The 19,680-nt window shown below is 38.8% G+C and overlaps 2 protein-coding genes across 2 annotated transcripts; one reads left to right on the top strand and one right to left on the bottom strand.

The window, feature by feature from the left end:
- The first annotated feature begins 7,654 nt into the window (after window positions 1-7,654).
- Window positions 7,655-10,890, top strand: LOC118616131 (zinc finger protein 14-like). The gene is made up of 4 exons (XM_036241528.1): window positions 7,655-7,687; window positions 8,041-8,167; window positions 8,692-8,752; window positions 9,138-10,890. Exons 1-4 carry the CDS (start codon window positions 7,676-7,678, stop codon window positions 10,696-10,698), a joined length of 1,761 nt encoding a protein of 586 aa, XP_036097421.1. The 5' UTR covers window positions 7,655-7,675; the 3' UTR covers window positions 10,699-10,890.
- Window positions 10,891-12,604: 1,714 nt separating this feature from the next.
- Window positions 12,605-13,865, bottom strand: LOC118616133 (hemogen-like). Its single transcript, XM_036241529.1, is given in 4 exon segments — window positions 12,605-13,409; window positions 13,411-13,673; window positions 13,676-13,847; window positions 13,849-13,865. Coding segments are annotated over 4 exon segments (1,257 nt in total).
- Between the last annotated feature and the right edge of the window lie 5,815 nt (window positions 13,866-19,680).

The raw sequence follows: 19,680 nt of genomic DNA on the forward strand, positions 1-19,680 counted from the left end.
TAAGCCCCCTACTGGGGATGGAGCCTGCAACCCAGGCATGTGCCGGGATGGGGAATTGAACCAGTGACCTCTTGGTGCATAGGTCGTGCTCATCCACTGAGCCACACCAGCCTGGCTCAGCTGACTTCTTTACAGACATTGTTAAGCTGTTTCATAAATTCATGTGGAATTTCAGAACAACCAGAGTAGTGAAACCAATCTTGGAAAAGTAAAACAAAGTAATAGGACTAACATTTCCTGATTTCAAATCTTACTACTCAGCAATAGTAACCAAGTAGTGTGGTAATGACACAAGGATAGACACACAGATCAATAACATAGCCTGAGGTTTCAGATATAAATCCATTCATCATAGTCATCTGACTTTTGAAAAAGATATTACAGCCTTTTACATTCCCAAGTTCTCTAAGATCTCAAATAAATTTCCTAATAGTGTAGATCATACAGCTGAGAATTTAATGGACACATCTCATAGCTAGTAGTTAGAATGAGAAAAGTCCTTGCGCCCAGGTCCAGCTGGCTGCGGGGTTCCAACTTCCCAGCAGAGCCAAGTGCTTGGGAGGCCACAGGATGTTTTAAAGTATGAAATGAGTGGGAGTGGGGAAGTGATGGGTGGAAGGCTCAACGCTGTCAACAGTAAAAGATCGAATGGACCAGACTAATTATTATAAATGGTGAGGTGACTGTTAAGTGTATGTACTTGTAAAAAAGGATCACAGTCCCACCAGTGGCCTCGCAGTATTATATTTCAACGCACCAGTCCCACAGAGGACGAGTTCCCGCGGGCTTTCTGCCCAGTCGCCAAAGCACTGTCCGGCCGGCCGTCACTCCGGCGCGAAAGAACAGGGCCTTTCGAACTGTCCAATCAGGGTGGCCCCGGGGCAAGTGGGTGGGGCGACGGTCCTGAACCCGCCCGGACGTCCTGCTCGCTCAGGCCCCGGGAGCTCGCGGGCCGCTCGCCCTTGAAGGCCCCAGGTAGCTTCGCCGCAGGCTCTGTCGCGTCGGAACCTGTACGGTTACCGGAAACCGTAGGGAGGACGCCCGGGGACCCAGGAAACCTAAAAATGGTGAGTGCGCGCGGCCGGGGTGCGGAGACAGGGACGAGGCGCTGGCTGGAACCGGCTGTAGCGGACCCGGCCTCCCCAAGGTCAAGTCCAGAGTCCGCGGAGCCGCTTGTCGCACCTCGGTCGGCTCCCGCACGCAGCACACCGGCTGGGCCGGCAGCCGGACCCGGGCGTCCTGTCCCGTCTCTGCGCGGCGATTTCGGCCCCGGCCCCGGAGCCTCCCTGGGCAGCTCTGCGCCCGCAGCCCGCGCCGCCCCAGATGGTGCGGTGACCCTGGGAAGGGTCATAAGAGAACAACCGTGACTTATTCTCTGGGGTCCGTGCGTGGGAGGAACTGATCTGCGGGGTCCTCGGTCCCTCCTTTCTCCTGGGGGCTCCCGTTTCTCCTGAGTTTTCCAAGTGTTTCGGAAGCAGGGTCTCTAATCCACAACCCTACTCCCACCTCTTCCTAGGGGTGGCAATAACCGCCTAAATTTCCAAACCCCTCCCCGTATTCCCAAACGCCAACTTCCCCTCTCCAATTCAAGCATTAAAATCAACTATTTGTCTTCCGGGGTGCTTTTCAAACAGACCCATATTTTAACTTTATCATTTTTCCATAGTTAATGGATGGCCTTCTAATAGGGTTTATTTGTTGTTTGTAGATAATTTTGCATGACAGAAATGTAGCGAATAACACTTGGAACTATGTTATATAAAATTCTTATGCCGGACCTCCTAGGATCGTTCCGGGGCACAGCCAGCCTGTGGGAAGTCCTTTAGAAATCTGGGTGGAGGTTCCTCTCCGCAGACTTTCCTGGATGATATGCCCTGTCAGCACTGCCCCTCTCTGGGTTTGTCACCTTTAAAAGATTATTCACTTTATTTATGGATTGTTCAAACACTGGGTTTGTGTCTTTTAAGATATCAGTGGTTGACCAAAGCTACTCCAGTGGGAAGCAGAGGCCTGTGATCAGTGACTCAAATTAAGCCCCTATCCCATCCCCAGAGCCTGCTAAGGGAAGTACTTGAAGGCCCAGTGGATCTTCCTGGGGAGCCTCCCCATGCAGGTGTCCTGCCTGCTCAACCCGCCAGGGAAATTGCCTTTATACTGAGAAGCTACAGCCCTGGAAAGCTGGGGGTGCACCTGCAGGATGAGTAGAGGGGGTGATGCCCCATCTGAGGTTTTATTTGTGGTTCCCCTGGGCCTGTTTCTAGGCCTAGGTTGGAGTATTGCATCCACAGTGCAGGTGCATTCAGAATGTAATTCATGCACATTAGTAAAGTCAGGGAAAGTCAGGAGTTCTGTGTCCTGGCTTAGGGTTCATGAATTTGGGAGGTTTTTTGGGGGGTCAGAACCTTAAATTAAATCCAGCTGAGCATTTCCTCACTGTGAGATGAAGCCTGAGAAAGGGAGCATTTCTTCCTGGGGAGAAGAGGGTGTTGGAGCTCCCAGACTTTATTCCTGGGGCTGCTCAGATGTCCCTCTCCTTCTTTCCCAGGGACTGTCCCACTCCCGGGTTTCTGTCTCAACCTGGAGAGCAATGAATGTAGAACCTTCTGAATGTGGCTTTCCTTCTGTCCTGTGGGAAGCAGGCTGATCATCTGCGTTGATTCCAATACTTGTTCCTTTCCCTTGGATCCTTTATCAGCTCAATAGTGCAGTTCTTTGGCTCTAATTTTCCTGAAAATTTGGGCTCTGAAACTGTAAGATGATTGACAGATACAAGGTGAGGAAAGCAAGAAAATTGTGAAAATAGTTTTTATTCTGTTTAGGCAAGAGAACCTCAAGATGTGAGGTGAGTGTATATAAGTTCTCAAGTACATTTTTCTGCTTAATATCAGTTTTTATATTTGTGTGTCCATAGAGAACTTTAAAAAAGGCTAAAGCAATTGCATTTCTATCTTAATTGATGTGAGGAAAACAACTGAAAGCTCATGTAAATCTTTGAAAATCATACTACGTTTAGGAGCTAAACTCAAACCCTAATGCATTATAATATGCTACTTATTCCTGAAAATATACCTGGTGTGAAATATAGGGAAAGGACAAACTATGATACTACATGTCTTTTTAAGTTAGCAAGAAATTTGAAAATTTTTATTTTGTATGGTTTACATTTTGTAATTGTTAGTGCTTAAAGGAATTAAGTGATTTCCAAAGATTTTCTGACAGTCGATGGCTTGTTTTCATTATCTTAATTCTGTGTTTTACTGAGCAGTTGTTTTTGGTTTATTGTAGTCAAACATTTTTTTTTCTATTTTGGATCTTGCTTTTGATGTTGAATCTAAAAATTAATCACTAAACCACGATCTCCTAAATTTTCTTCTATGTTATCTTCTAGAAGTTTTGTAGTTTTGCATTTTATACTAAATCTATGATCCATTTTGAGTTCATTTTTGTGAAAGATGTAAAATCTATGAATTTTTTCTTTCTCTTTTTCTTATGGATGTCCAGTTTTTCTTAACACCATTTGTTGTAAAGACTGTTTTACCACTGAGTTGCCTTTAGTCTTTTGTCAAAAATCAGTTCAATATATTTGTGGAGATCTACAGACAACAATAAGTACCTTTTGTATATTAACCTTTTATCCTTCATCCTTTCTTTGTTCTCTTATCAGTTTATTTGGGATTTTTTGAGACTTTCTCCTTAGACGATATTGTCATATGCCACAAAGACAGTTTTATTTCTTGCTTTTCAATCTGTATACCTTTTATTTCTTTTTCTTGTTTAACTGCATTAGCTAAGAATTTCAGAATACAAGTTGACTAAGAGTGCTGAGAGGGGACATTTTGTTTTCTTTCTGATGTCGCTGGAAAACATCTAGTTCTTTCAATGTATAGTCTCCCCCCCCCTGCTCCTTCCATATGTATATTATATACATATACAATATTATATATATATATACATACATATACGTATATACACACATATGTGTGTGTGTATAATTCTTTTTAGGCAGGGGCTAGAGCCTCAAAGGTCTTGACTAGTACATTGACCAGGCAGTACTCTGCCCTGAGACACTGAGTAGTCACTGAAGGGCTTTGACCAGGGAAGTAACAATCATATTTCGATTTTAGAAAAATCATCCCTTGAAAGAAAGATAGATGCTTTTGTATGGGGTGAGATAATAAGAGGGGGCCCATTTATTAGCCTTTTGCAATAACAATGTAGAGAGAGTGATAAGGGCCTTATTAACTGAGCCATCTTGGCTTTGAAAAATTCCAATCCCCCACCCCTTCCCCTTTGGCAACCATCAGCTTGTTCTTTATATCTATGGGTCTGTTTCTCTTTTTTGTTTTGTTTTGTTTAGATTCCACATGTAAGTGAAATCATATGGCATTTGTCTTTTACTGTCTGACTTATTTTACTTAGCCTAATACCCTCTAGGTCCACGCATGTTGTTGCAAATGGCAAGATTTTATTTATTTTAATTGCTGAATAATATTTCTGTGGGGGGGGGGGTGCAACTACATGTCTTTATTCATTCATATGTTGATGGACATCTAGGTTGCTGCCATACCTAGTCTATTACTGGTAATGCTTCAGTAAACATAGGGGTGCATATATCTTTTCAAAATAGTGTTTTGGATTTCTTCAGTTAATACTCAGAAGTGGAATTGCTGGGTCAAAAGGTAGTTCTATTTTTAATTTTTTGAGGAACCTCCTACTGTTTTTCATAGTGGCTGCGCCAGTTTGCAATCCCATCAACAGTGCTCAAGGATTTCCTTCTCTACACTTCCTCACCAACACTTGTTGCTTGTTGATTTATTATTGATAATAGCCATTCTGATTAGGTGTGAGGTGATATCTCATTGTGTTTTTGATTTGCATTTATCTGATGATTAGTGATGTTAAGCATCTTTTCATATGTTTGTAAGCCATTTGTATGTCCTCCTTGGAGAAATGTCTGTTCAGGTCTTCTTCCCATGTTTTAACTGGATTAAGGGGAGGGGTTTAGGTTTTACGAGTTCCTTATATATTTTGGATATTAATTCCTTCGATATATTATTTGTGAATATCTTCTCCCCTTCAGCAGGTTGTCTTTTTGTTTTTTTTGATGGTTCCCTTCACTGTGCAAAAACTTTTTAGTTTGATGTAGTTCTATTTATTTGTTTATTTTGTTTTGCCCTTGACCAAGGAGACATATCCAAAAAGATATTGCTAAGAGCGATGTCAAGTTTACTGCCTATGTTTTCTTCCAGAAATTTTATGGTTTCAAGTCTTACATTTAAGTCTTTAATCTATTTTGAGTTTAATTCTATATAGGTGTAAGAAAGCAGTTCAGTTTCTCTCTCTCTCTCTCTCTCTGTCTCTCTCTCTGTCTCTCTCTGTCTCTCTCTGTCTCTCTCTCTCTCTCTCTCTTTCTTGCCTGTATCTGTCCACTTTTGCCAACAATACTTATTGAAGAGACTGTCTTTACCCTATTGTATATCCTTGCCTCTTTTGTTGTAGATTAATTGACTATATACATGAAGGATTTATTTTGGGGCCCTCTATTCTATTTCATTGCTTTGTGTATCTGTTTTTATGCCAGTACCATACTGCTCCTGATTATTATAGCTTTGTAGTATGGTTTGATATCAGGGACCATACTCTGTTGTTTCAAGATTTTGTTGGCTATTGGGATCTTTTGTGGTTCCATACAAATTTTAAAATTAGTTTCAATTCTGAGAAGAATGTCACTGGCATTTTAATAGGGATTGCATTAAATCTGTATACAACTTTAGGTAGTAAGGACATTTCAACAATATTAATTCTTCCAGTCCATGAGCAAAGTATATCCTTTCATTTCTGTGTATCTTCTTCAATATCTTTCTTTAACGACTTGCAGTTTTCAGAATACACATCTTTCAGTTCTTTGGTTAAATTTATTACTTGGCATTTTATGCTTTTTGATGCAATTATAAATGGGATTGTTTTCTTAATTTCTCTTTCTGATCATTTGTTATTGGTATATATAAAAAATCTGATTTCTATATATTGATTCTGTATTCTGTAACTTAACTGAGTTCATTTATTAGCTCAATCGTTGTTGTTTTTGTTTTTTTGGTGGAGTCTTTTTGGTTTTCTATATATATAGTAATATGCCATCTGCAGATAATGAGAGTTTTTCTTCTTCCTTTTCATTTGGATTTCTTTTTCTTGTCTGATTTGTGTGGCTAGGACTTCCAATAATACTATGTTGAATAAAAGTGGTTATATTGGGCATCCTTGTTTTGTTCCTGATCTTAGTACAAAAGCTTTCAGCTTTTCACCATTGCGTGTGCTATTATTAGCTGTGGGTTTATCATATATAGCCTTTACTATATTGAGACCTTTTTCTTCTATAACCACTTTGCTGAGAATTTTTATCATAAAACAATTTCGAACTTTGTTAAATGCTTTTTCTGTTGAGATGACCATATAGTGTTTTCCTTTATTTTGTTTGATGTGATGTGTCACATTGATTGACTTATGGATGTTGAACCTTCCTTGCATCCCTGGGATGAATCCTGCTTGGTCATGGCATATAATCCTTTTAATGTATTGCTGAATTCAGTTTGCTAATATTTTGTTGAGAATTTTGGCATCTCTGGTCATCAAGAATATTGGCCTGTCATTTTATTTTTTTGTAATGTCCTTGTCTGATTTTGGTATCAGGGTAACACTGGCTTTGTAAAATGAGTTTGGAAACATTCCTTTCTCCTCAATTTTTTAAATAGTAATAAGAAAGGTAGGTATTTTTATTGAATGTTTGGTAGAATTCACCAATGAAGCTGTCTGATTGGTCCTAGAGTTTTATTTGTTGGACTTTTTTTTTTTTTTTTTTTTTTTTTTTTTTTTAGTACTGATTTGATTTCATTGCTAGTAATTGGTCTGTTTAGATTTTTGTACCACTTGGTCATGGTGTATACTCTAAATGGGTGGTCATGCTGCTGTGCCCACATGGGAACTTGAAAATGAGAAAAGATAGGAGGACAGGCTCTTAAGTGGCTGGTTGGGTATCACTTGCTGCTGAAATTAGAGAAAGAGGATTTTATGTTTTTGGAGGAAAGCAATGTTGAACTCTATGTATTTTATAATCATGCAAATTAATCAAACCATTGTGGACTTCAGCAAACTCCCTTGTAAATTAATTGTCTTAACCTGTTTCTCAAGGTCATCAAGTCCTAGGAAGATGACCTTCTTCGTGATTTTATCATCTCAGTGTGTGTGCCTGTATCTCCTAAAAATTGATGGGAAGCAACCCTGAGGCTCATTAGTGTAGGGATTTGGGGAATGTCTAAGTTGTCATGCCTTCTTCCTCATGTCTGAGCTGTGTCTTCCAAATAATTTCCTAGCCCCATGAAATGAGACAGAGAAAAGGAGGTAAAAATGATTATGTGATAAATGTTTTATTTTACAAACCAATTATAATTCATTCTGCTCCACAAGAATATTTTCATTCAGCCAACTGGATCTGAATACTTCTAATGGCCTGGAGTACTTTAGGACAGTATGGCCAACTGGGTCATGTTACAGTTTGGATTCCACAGGCCTCCTCCCCCCTCATATTTGGTAATTACAATAGAAGAAAAGTTTCCAGTTATTCACTGTGTTCTTATTCATTGAAACCTAATGCAGATGTGATGCTGTGCTTCATGGAGTGATGCATTATATGGTGGGTATTAAAGAAGGATATGAAAGAGTTTTTCTCACAGAGTATTAATGTGCTTAAAATGGGAGTATTTGTTTCCTTTGTATAGTATTTCTTTCATTTTCCCAGATGCTCTGTCTCCTAACATGAGACAGCAATGAATACTGATGTGATCACAAGAAAAGCATAGTAATAAATTCCATGTGTCCATGATGTTAAATTTATGAAGAAGTGAGTGTGGCCAATAAGTAATAGTTCAGACAACAAAGCCATGAAATAAATGTTGGAAAACCACAGTCATATGTGCACTTGTTATGAATTGATTATCGATTCCTAGTGCTATTCATTCTCCTGTGTATATATTTGGGATGTTTTAGGACTCAGTGGCCTTTGAGGATGTGAGTGTGAAGTTCACCCTGGAGGAGTGGGCTTTACTGGATTCGTCACAGAAGAAACTCTACAGAGATGTGATGAGGGAAACCTTCAGGAACTTGGCCTCAGTAGGTAGGGATGACAACATTCTTACTTACTTGCTTAGTCGATTAGAAAACCAGTGTTGCCCTGGCCAGTTTGGCTCAGCGGTTAGAGCATCGGCCTGCGGTCTGGAGAGACCCGGGTTCAGTTCCCTCTAGGGGCACGTACCTCGGTTGCAGTTTGTCCCCCCCCCCGGCCCTGGTTGGTCGTATGGGTGGCAGCCACTCGATGTGTCCCTTTCACGTCGATGTTTCTCTCTCTTCCTCTCTCTCCCTCCCACTCTATCTGAACAAAAAGTGGAAGAGTGTCCCCGGGTGAGGATAAAAGAAAAAGAAAACCAGTGTTGCTTGCTCAACAATGGATTTCCAAGGAGTGGAATGTGGAAAGGGAATACATTGCTAAATAAACCACACATGGTCACAGCTCATCATGGATTTATTACTTTTCTATAAATTCTTTTTCATTCTTTTTTTTGTTTTGTTTTGTTTTGTTTTTGTTTTCAGTTGTTTTCTGTAAGGTTTTATAGTTTGTAATTTTTCTGGTCTGCATTTTAGGAAAAATATGCAAAGATTATGACATCAAAGATCACTATGAAAATCATGGGACAAATTTAAGGTGAGTCACACTCATGTGAGAAAGCAGTGTCCCATGAATCTTAGTATTTCATGAAATATTTGAAACAGCACAAAAAACAAATCAGCCAAGTTTTAAATTTTATTTATTCTTGCAATATTCTCACCATAAGATTTTTCTCACATGACTTAGATGTTTAGTGTTCCAAATTAGTACATTTGGAAATAGTACTAATTGAAACCTCATTTATGAATACACTCTTTTGATAATAGCTATGACTGAGCCCTCTTGCAAAACAGTACTTTCAGTCATAAAGCACTAAAAACTTACAGTTTCCTTGATTATGGTAAAAAATGGCATTTAATAACTGCTAATAGAAAATTATTAATAAATAAGACATTAATAATATGTTTTTCACTTTTTACAGCAGTCATATAGCAAAGAGACTGGGTAAAAGTACACAAGGTAGTCATTATGGAGAAAACTTCAGCCAGATTCCAAATCATAATCAGAAAAAGAAAACTTCTACTGGACTAAAACTATGTGAATGCAGTGTGTGTGGAGTCTTCATGAATCATTCATTCTTTAGTAGGCATATGAGATCTCATACTACACCCAAACCATATGAGTATCAGGAATATGAAGAAAAGCCATATAAATGTAATGAATGTGGGAAAGCTTTCAAGTATCGCCAGTCCTTTCGAAGGCATGAAAAGATTCACACTGGAGTGAAACCCTATATTTGTAAGCACTGTGGTAAAGCTTTCAGTTGTCTCAGTTACTGTCGAACTCATGAAATATCTCACACAGGAGACAAACCGTATGAATGTAAGCAATGTGGTAAAGCTTTCAGTTGTCCCAGTTACTTTCGGAAACATGAAAGAACTCATACTGGAGAAAAACCGTACGAATGTAAGCAGTGTGGTAAAGCCTTCAGCTGCTTTACATCCTTTCAAAGTCATGAAAGGAGACACAGTGGAGAAAAGCCTTATGAATGTAAAAAATGTGGCAAAGCCTTCAGTTGCCCAAGTTACTTTCGAAAACATAAAAGAATTCATACTGGAGAGAAGCCTTATGAATGTAAGCAGTGTGGGAAAGCCTTCAGTTGTTCCAGATCCTTTCAAAGTCATGAAAGGAGACACAGTGGAGAAAAGCCCTATGAATGTAAAAAATGTGGTAAAGCCTTCAGTTGTCCAAGTTATTTTCGAAAACATGAACGAAGTCACACTGGAGAGAAACTCTATGAATGTAAGGAATGTGGGAAGTCCTTCAGTTGTCCGAGTTACTTTCGAAAACATGAAAGAAATCATACTGGAGAGAAGCCCTATGAATGTAAGGAATGTGGGAAAGCCTTGAGTTCTCTTACCAACTTTCGAAGACACATGATGAAGCACACTGGAGATGGGCCTTATAAATGTAAGGAATGTGGGAAGGTCTTTGACTGTCCAAATTATTTTCAATATCATGAAAGCACACATAGTGGAGAAAAGCCATATGAATGTAAGGAATGTGGTAAATCCTTCAGTACTCCCAGATCCCTTCAAAATCATGAAAGAACTCATACTAGAAAAAAACCTCATGAATGTAAGGAATGTGGTAAAGCCTTCAGTTTTCCCTGTTCCCTTCAAAAACATGAAAGAAGTCATACTGGGGAGAAACCGTATGAATGTAAGCAATGTGGGAAAGCCTTCACTTACCTCAGTTCCATTCAAAAGCATGAAAGAGCTCATAGTGGAGAGAAACCCTATGAATGTAAGGAATGTGGGAAAGCCTTCATTTCTCTTTCCAGTGTTCAAAGACATATGATAAAGCACACTGGAAATGGACCTTGTAAATGTAAGGAATGTGGGAAAGCCTTTGATTGTCCTAGTTCATTACGAACACATGAAAGAACTCACACTGGAGAGAGACCCTATCAATGTAAAAATTGTAATAAAGCCTTCAGTCGTCCCAGTTCTTTACGAAATCATGAAAGAACTCACACCTAAGAAAAAGTCTGTGAATATAAGGAATATGTGAGAGCCTTTTGTGGACATGTAAGGATGCACACAGGAGAGATACCCTATATACAGGGTGTCCCAAAAAATGTATAGATAAGTTGAATTATTACAAAGTCTGTTTATTAACATACAGTTCTTTTTTTTTTAATTTAAAAGAATCTACAGAAGTGAATAATTGTTTTTGTCAGTACCTGTTTTCAAACCGATGATTATTCTGGTTCAGGCACAGCTGATAATGCGAAGCAATGGAATAGCAAACATCAAGAATCATTTCATTTGGTATTTGTGCACATTCTCTTTCAATAGCTGCCCTCAATTCAACCTCTGTTGCCATTTTTGTACTGTAAAATTATCTTTTATGTATCCCCATAAAAAAGTCTAGTAGATAAATTTTTTTTGTTCAAAGCTTAGACTGACTTCACCCATTATTTTAAATCAGTTCAACCTGAAAAGGAGTGAGAATTAAGTTAAAAGTGTGATACACTGGGGGGGAGGGTGCACTCTGTATGTAAAGAATGTGGAAAAGCCTTTAGCTGTCTCATTTCCTTGGGAAGCCACACCAAAAAAATAAATAAATAAAAAGCTTGCAGTGGAAAAAATTCTACTAAATGTAAACAATATAGGAAAACATTCACTTTTCTCAAATCCCTACAAAAACATGTGAGAATGACTACTGGGTAGAAATTGTATAACTAAGTAACGCATAATTTTTAATTTTAACAAATATTTTCAAAGTGGTGTGAAAACTGCATTGGAAATAAATCATATTAATGTAACTAGTATGGGTAGCCTATTGAAAATTAACTTATGTAGGATACTCTAGATATTTCAAAACATGAGAGAAATGTTATGAAAGTTATACATATATGGTCTTATTATTACTGACATTCTTTAATTCTCTGTAGTATGGGGTTCTACTTACTTTTGCAAGTAACCGATCTGTAAGAAAAGGATCATTGAAAAAATGGCATTGTGGTATTTGGTTTTTTTCTACTGGCCTCCTGTGACAAGTACTGGATATGTTTTACCTTTCATAGTCCACCTCCCTTTCTTAATAGAAAACTACCTTTTCATTTGCCTGATAAGCCTTATTTTGTTTTCCTTGCCAATAAATAAATTTGTAAGTGTGAAAACTTCATCATATAGTCTCATGAATTATTTGTATTTGTTGTTTATTATTCTTTATCATTCCTTCTGGTTGGGATTTGGGCTATGGGGTTTGCATTAAGACAAGAGAGGCCTGTGATAACAAATCTAGAGTTGGAGATGAGCCTTCTTTTTTTAAAAAAAAAAACAAACATTTAATAATGATTTAATGTACATTTTTGCACAAACTTAATATATAAAAAGTAAAAATAGAAAATCAAAACTCTAAAATACACAAGTAAACTACTTGCAGCACTCCAAAATATCTGTGGCTTCCCAGAATGATAAGAATTGTTAAAATTAACTTAAAAAGCCAACTGAAGCCTGGATAAAATTTTGATGCTATTGTTACATTATTAGTTGAACAAAGTTTATAAGAAAACTATATACTCACCCAAATTTTAAATGTTGACTTAATTTTTCTGTTCTTAAGAATTAAAGAAATGTTTGTTCTTAGTGGGAAATTAATTATTCAGCCTTCTCCTTTCCCATTTTTATCTCTTTCCACTACTGTCCTCACCCCAGTATACATATACATATACATACACATACACACATGCACACACACACTGCAGGGTATTTTCTGTGTGGTAGAGCCTGAAAAAACACATTAGTTCTCTCAAGATATGGTCTATACATGGAAAAAACACACTATTAAAATATTAATATTGTAGAGATGTCTAACATATTTTGAGAAAAATAACATAATGAGATGTGTATTTTGCACAACTGTGATGATTGAGCATTGTTAAAACAAAACATAACTATAAACATTTTCTGGGTGAATCTCTTGAGGAACATTTGGAATTGCTGGGATCTCTGGTTCTTGTGCTTTGAGTGTTTCTTTCATTTCTTGAGGAAAAGTATAAACATTCTTAGCATCTTCCTGGTGTGCTTTAGGATCCTGGCCTTGGGGCCCACCTTCTTGGTTTGGTTTTAGAAAGCATTCTTTAGGCACATCCTTATTTTCATATGTCTTAGTAGAGAGGTCTTCAGGCCCTTGTTTTTCTTAGTATATGTCAAGTGCACCGTCTTCAGGCCCAGATGTTTCTTGGTGTATGTCAGGTGCACAGTCTTCAGGCCCAGGTGTTTTTTGGTATATGTATATTTCAGATGGACATTCTTCATGAGCAGGTGTTTCTTGGACTGTCTTATGAGAGAGGGCTTTAGGCACAGTAATTTCTTCATATGCTTTATGAGAAAAGTGTTCAGGTTCAACTGTTTTGTAGTATGTTTTTGTAGAAACGTCTTTAGGCACAGCTATTTCTTGTTGTGTTGAAGGAAGGAAGCTTTCAGTCCCAGCTGTTCCTTGACCTGGTTCAGTACTATCTTCCTTGGGTTCAGCTCTTTTTTGGTATGTTTTAAGAGCATAGCTTTTAGGCACACCTGGTTTGGGGTATGCTTCAAGAGAGCATCCTTCCATGCCAGCTCTGTCTTCATATGTTTTAGAAGGAAGGGCTTTGGCTGTAAATGTTTCTTGGTGCATTTTAGGAGAGAGGTCTTCAGGTTCAGCCATAGCTTGGCCTGTTTCAGAAGGGTTGTTTTGTACTGTAGTGGTACTCAGAAGAATTTTCCTGATGTATAATGTTTTCTTGACCTATTGCAGAACATTTTTTCTCAGGTACAACGCTTTGTGGGGAGGCAACCAAAGGGAGAGCTTTGGTCACACTCCACGTTAACTCATTTTCATTCTCTGTAGCTGCCAGTGTTTTCTTCATCATTTCCTTTTCCAACTGTGACTGAGGTTCCCCCTTCAATTCTGTATGTTGTTGTCTTTTTCCACTTCTTTGCTTTCCTTTTCCTGTTCTCTGCCGCTTGGTTTTTTTTTTTTTTCCTCTCCAAATTGCCATTGTGAAGTTTGCTTTTCTTGGGTTTCGGTGTTTCTTTTCCTGAGTTGCTCTCCATTTTGCAGATTCCAAGTTTCAATGACTTCTGGAATGTGGTTCTTTTCTTGATGAGGATCAGGGGTCTGTTGGAGCGTCAAACGAGATGTTCTTTCCCAAATCCATCCTGCCACAATACCTTCTTGCTGTTTGGTCTGACTTCCCCAAACTGCCTGCAAGATGGCACCTGCATGTTCTGTTTGGTATTAAAGGTCCTCTACTGATGTTCCAGACCTCGTGTTCCAAGTCAGGCCCCCATGCTAGGACTTCACTCCAGGCAGACTGATGGTCTGGCAGAAAAGATGGCAGGCTTTGGAGTTAGAGCCATCTGGGCTTAAACCCTAGCTCCGCTTCTTGTTGGCTATGAAGCTTAAGGTTCAGTTCCTTATCTGGAGCTGAGGAATAAGAGCCGGCAGCTGTAAGCAGTGCCCCCTTCAGATGCCCTCTCCCTCACATGACTTGCTTGTAATGGTGGCCACCTGCAGCCCGGCTCGGGTTCTCTAGCCCCAGTGCGCTGGCAAGGGCGTAGCTCCCGGGCTGGGGTGGGGAAGGCCAGCCAGGTGCGCAGACCCGGGGGCGCAGAGTGGGGAGCGGTCACGCAGCTATGAGCTCTTTCAAGATGAGCCTTCTTGAATGTTATATCAGCATGAGTAATGTTGTGAATTACAATTCTAGAATCTGTTGCCTTTATGATGCCATGTTAGAATTCACCAAAGCCTATCTTACATGCAACTTGAACACAGATGTGAAACAGGATTAGGCAGGTTTGGGAGCCAACTGTATAGATAAGACCGGTAGGGCATAGGGCCTATGCAAACACTTGCTTTTAGACACAGACAACAAAGCTGGGGACAGGTCGGGGGGGATGAGGAGGAGGGTGTCAATGGGGAAAAAAAGGAGAAACATCTGTAACAAAAATAAATTAATTAAAAAAAGAACAGACCATTTTCTTCATTCTTTGCTCTGCCAAACAAGAATATCCTCCTCGGCCATAAAAAATAATGAAATCATACCATTTGCTGTTTAAAATGGATGGACCTACAGGGTATTATGCTAAGTGAAATAAATTAGTCAGAAAAAGACAAATACCATATGATTTTACTTATACATCCAAACCTCGGTCCTCAAATGTCTGCCATCTTAAACAATTTGGTTCTTGGCCAAGTTGTTCATGAAAAAAATGTTTCTGTTGTGGAACCAAACTTCAGTTTTCGACCTGACAACCCTTTCATGCTGATAACTCAGCATGACAAAAAGCATCTCTCAGGCAACAAAGGAGAGAATGCTTTTGTTGAAGCAAAATTGATGATCAGTACAATTTTAAAACACGAAGAGGCCATCAAGAGTGCTAATGTTTCCCAGCCTGTTTGGCTCATCGGTTAAAGTTTCAGCCCAAGGACCAAAGAGTTGCAGGTTCCATTCAGTCAAAGATGCTACATGCCGACCTGAAAGACACCACTGGAATGAGTGCTAACAGTGATTCCCTTAAGGCTAGTAGGGGGTGGTTTGATAAGTATTTACTTATAGATTAAACAACACATTAGACATACATTGTATATAAGAAAGGTTAAAACAATCATTTGGGGATCTGGAACAGATTAATTCAATTTACATTATTTTTATTGGAAAAAAATGATTCAATTTTCAGAAAAATCACTTCTCGAACAGCCTTCTGGAACGAATAATGTTTGAGAACCGAGGTTCCACTGGATGTGGAATCTAAAGAACAAAATAAACAAATAAACACAATTGAAACAGACTCTAGAAACAGAGAATAGACTGAGGGTAGCCAGAGGGTAGGGGAGTTGGGGGACTGGGTAAAAAGGGTGAACGGATTGAGAAGAACAGTTTGGTACTTAGATAATAGTTATGAGGATGTAAAGTACAGCATAGGAAATATGGTCAATAATATTGTAATAACTATGTATGGTGCCAGGTGGGTACTGGAACTATTAGGGAGAACACTTTATAAAGCATTTAACTGTCTATATGCTGTACACCTGAAACTAATACAAAATAATATTGAATATAAACTGTACTTTGAAAAAATATATCCTCAAAACCACCAGTGGCTGGTTGACTTCCATTTGATTTCAGCTTTTGGCTTCTACAATTGTCTCCAATGTTCAACTCTAAAGATCCAGTGCAGTTTGGATTCTCCTACAAGCCCTCATGTGTCTACCAGGCAATAAATGTAGACTCTCATCATTGGCAGTGTTCTCTGAAGCACTGACTCCTCTCTTCTCTAGATTGCATTTGCATACGGTCTAATTTGTATAATAAACACCTTGTTCTGTCAATACTGCTAGTGACTGTGTTTCTGATTCCACTATGACGGCTGCAGTGGTGCCGCCAAAGGAACCACGTGGGGGTCGGTTCCTCTGCTGCCTGTGCAGTGACTGCTCCAAAGCCCTGTCCTTCCGCGTGAGAATCTGCACCTTCCTCATACCAGGCAGATTCTGGGTGTTTCCTGTTACTTACAGCTGAGCTGATCCCTCAATATACGTTGTAATTTTTTATTGTACATGATAGTTTGTGCTCTTTTTCTCTAATGAATGCTTCTGTCGTTTTTCTTTGAAACATTTTATTAACTGTTTAACAAACACTCCTTTGCGAAGAAATACTATTGTGTATTTTATTTCCCAAGTGTATATATTAAAATCCCATTGTAATTATGGATTTTTAGTCAATGTGTAATTTTATCTATTTCATCTTTATATATTCTGAATCAATATTATTATTATTTTTTATCCTCACCTGAGAACATTGTTCCATTTTTTGTTCAGACAGAGTAGGAGGGAGAGAGAGGAAGAGAGAGAGAGAGAGAGAGAAACATCGATGTGAAAGAGACACATCGAGTGGCTGCCACCCACACAACCCAGCCAGGGCCAGGGACAAACTGCAATCAAGTCACATGCCCCCGGCGGGAACCGAACCTGGGTCTCTCTGGACCACAGGCCGATGCTCTAACCGCTGAGCCAAACTGGCCAGGGCTCTGAATCAATATTATAATGTGCATACAAATTAAGGTATTTTCCCTCAGGCAAATTATTTTTATAGTTTTATTTTTGTTACCAGGCTAGTTTTCTCATTCATTTCTAATACCAAAAAATTAAATCATAATTTTTTCAATCCCCTTCTGCCAAAGACCACCAGATCATATCTGTAGTTAGAGGGGTATATGAGTTTTAGTACAGTAGCTCCTCCTTGTCTGCAAGGTAGATGTTCCAAGATCCCCAGTGGATACCCAAAACCATGGATAATACTGAACTACATATATATTTACTAATGTTTTTCCTGTACATATATACCTTTGATAAGTTTATTTATAAATTAGGCATAGTAAGACATTAACAACAATAACAAATAATAAAATAGAACAATTAGCCCTGGCCTGTTTGTCTCAGCTGTTAGAGTATCAGTCCTTGGACCAGAGTCATGGGTTCGATTTCAGTCAAGGGCACGTACCTTGGTTGCGGTTCGGTCCCCAGCCCTGGTTGGGGTCATGTGGGAGGCAACCAATATCTCTCTCTCTCTCTCTTTCTCCCCCTCTCCTCCTCTATCTGAAGATAAATGGAAAAATATCCTCAGGTGAGGATTAAAAAAAAATAGAACAATTATAGGAATATACTATAATAAATGTTATATGAATGTGGTCTATCTCTAAATATCTTACTGTGCTGTAGTGATTCTTCTTGTGATGGCGTGGGATGATAAAATGCCGACATGATGAGATGAAGTGAGGTGAATGATGTAGGCATTGTGATATTGCATTAGGCTACTGTTGACCTTATGACAACACGTCAGGAGAAACATCTGTTTCAGGTGATCCTGGATTATTGAGCCATGACAGTTTGATGGTTGGATTTCAGGAGCAGAAGATGATGATGGTTGGGGATCCTCCATAGTTAAAAGGTCTTGTTTTTGTTTTTGTTTGCCAATATCTTTTGGAAGAACATTGTATTCAGAAGTTGGTGTCTTTTTCTTAACTCATTCAAGTGTTGCTAGAGGTTGTAATCTTGGGTGATCATACAGGTGACTTGAATGCTGTGTTTTATCTGAGGATTGTAATTCACAATTTTGTCCTTTAATGTCTACACAATTCAAAACACTTTGGCAAATTTCAGTAATATTCACATTGCTGGTTTTGTTTCAGTTCTTCTTCCCCTTTAGATAACAAGTCTTCTGATTCCTCTTTTTCTGACTCTCCTCAGAGGCCTTCAGTATGATTTTGCACTTCAAGCATGTCAGCAAATCCTCCACTACCTTGTCTTGCTGTATAAATGACTTTCCTAACCTCTCCATTAATCCCCAGGAAGCCTTTAAAATAATTCACGACTTCACATCATAAATTTTTCCAGAAGGCATTTACATTTTCTGGTTTTAATTCATCCAGCAGCTTTATGAACGTTTCTGTTATTCATTCAGGGTGGGGCAAAAGTAGTTTTACAGTTATTTGTTTGGAAAATAATACCATAGTTAAAAATAATAATACAAGAATAAACTTTTTCACATACTCACAACTATAAACCTACTTGCAAAGTAGTGAGTATGCAAAACACAAAGTTTATTCTTGTATATTCTTAACATTTTAAATGTTTCCTTTCTCTTCTACTATTTTGACATCTGTGAATACAATCTATAGGATTAGACCTTTCTATGTGTATAAATTTTCAAATAATACTTATTTTTTAAAATAATTCAAGCTCTGGTGAGTTTTGCTCAGCAATTGGAGCGTTTGTCTGTGGACCAGAGAGGCCCAGGTTCGGTTCCTGCTAAGGGCACATACCTCACTTGTAGTTTGTCCCCAGCCCAGTTGGAATCGTAGGTGGCAACCACTCGATGTGTCTCTCTCACATCAATGTTTCTCTCTCTCTCTTCCTCCCTCTCTTCTTCCTGTTCTATCTGAAGATAAATGCAAAAAATGTCCTTGGATGAGGATAAAAAAAAATTTTATAAAATAACAAATTGATTTTTTTCTAAGTAACATTTTAAATGTGGATGGAAGAATGAATAAAGTCCATTAACAGGATATTCCAAGAAAAATGTTAGCTAAGCAAATAAGGAACAAATAAAAAGATGCTGATCCACTAGTAATTAAGGAAATGAAAGTATAACAGTAAAATATCATCTCATATCAGTAAAATTTAAATTATGACAGTTCTAAGAGTTGTCATGGTTGCAAAGAAACATATACTGCTTGTGAGCATGTGAATTGGTACCAGTACTTTGGAGAGCAATTTCTAAATATCTATCAGTTCAAGTCATACTCTTCTCCAACTTAGCAATTCCACTGCTAGGTATATAACTTTGAGAAAATGTTACATGTGTTGAAGGAAATGGGTGTAAAATATTTATTGCAGCATGAAACACTCATTTTAATAGGAAAAAATTAGAGACTCTAATGTTATTCAGTTAAAAAATGTATCCAAGACATCTATTAACATTTCTTTTTGTTGTTGTTAATCCTCACTCAAGGATATTTTTCCATTGATTTTTACATAGAGTGGGAGGGAGGGAGCAAGAGAGAGAGAGGGGAACATCGATGTGAGAGAGACACATTGATTGGTTGCCTCCTACACAACCCTGACCAGGCTGGGGGTCAAACCTGCAACCCAGGTACATGCCCTTAACCAGAATCAAACCTGCAACCCTTCGGTCTGAGGGCCAACACTCTAACCACTTACCCAAACTGGCCAGAGCATCTATTAACATTTCTTTCTTCTTTTTTTTTTAATCCTCACCTGAGGACATTTTTGCATCTATCTTCAGATAGAGCGGGAGGGAGAGAGGGAGGAAAAGAGAGAGACATCAACATGAGAGAGACACATCGAGTGGTTGTCACCCACACGACCCCAACTGGGGCCAGGGACAAACTGCAATCGAAGCATATGCCCTAAGCGGGAACCGAACCCAGGACTCTCTGGTCTGAGGGCCGACG

Source organism: Molossus molossus, unplaced genomic scaffold (genome assembly GCF_014108415.1).
Source record: "Molossus molossus isolate mMolMol1 unplaced genomic scaffold, mMolMol1.p scaffold_m16_p_4, whole genome shotgun sequence".
NCBI classification, from domain to species: Eukaryota; Metazoa; Chordata; class Mammalia; order Chiroptera; family Molossidae; genus Molossus; species Molossus molossus.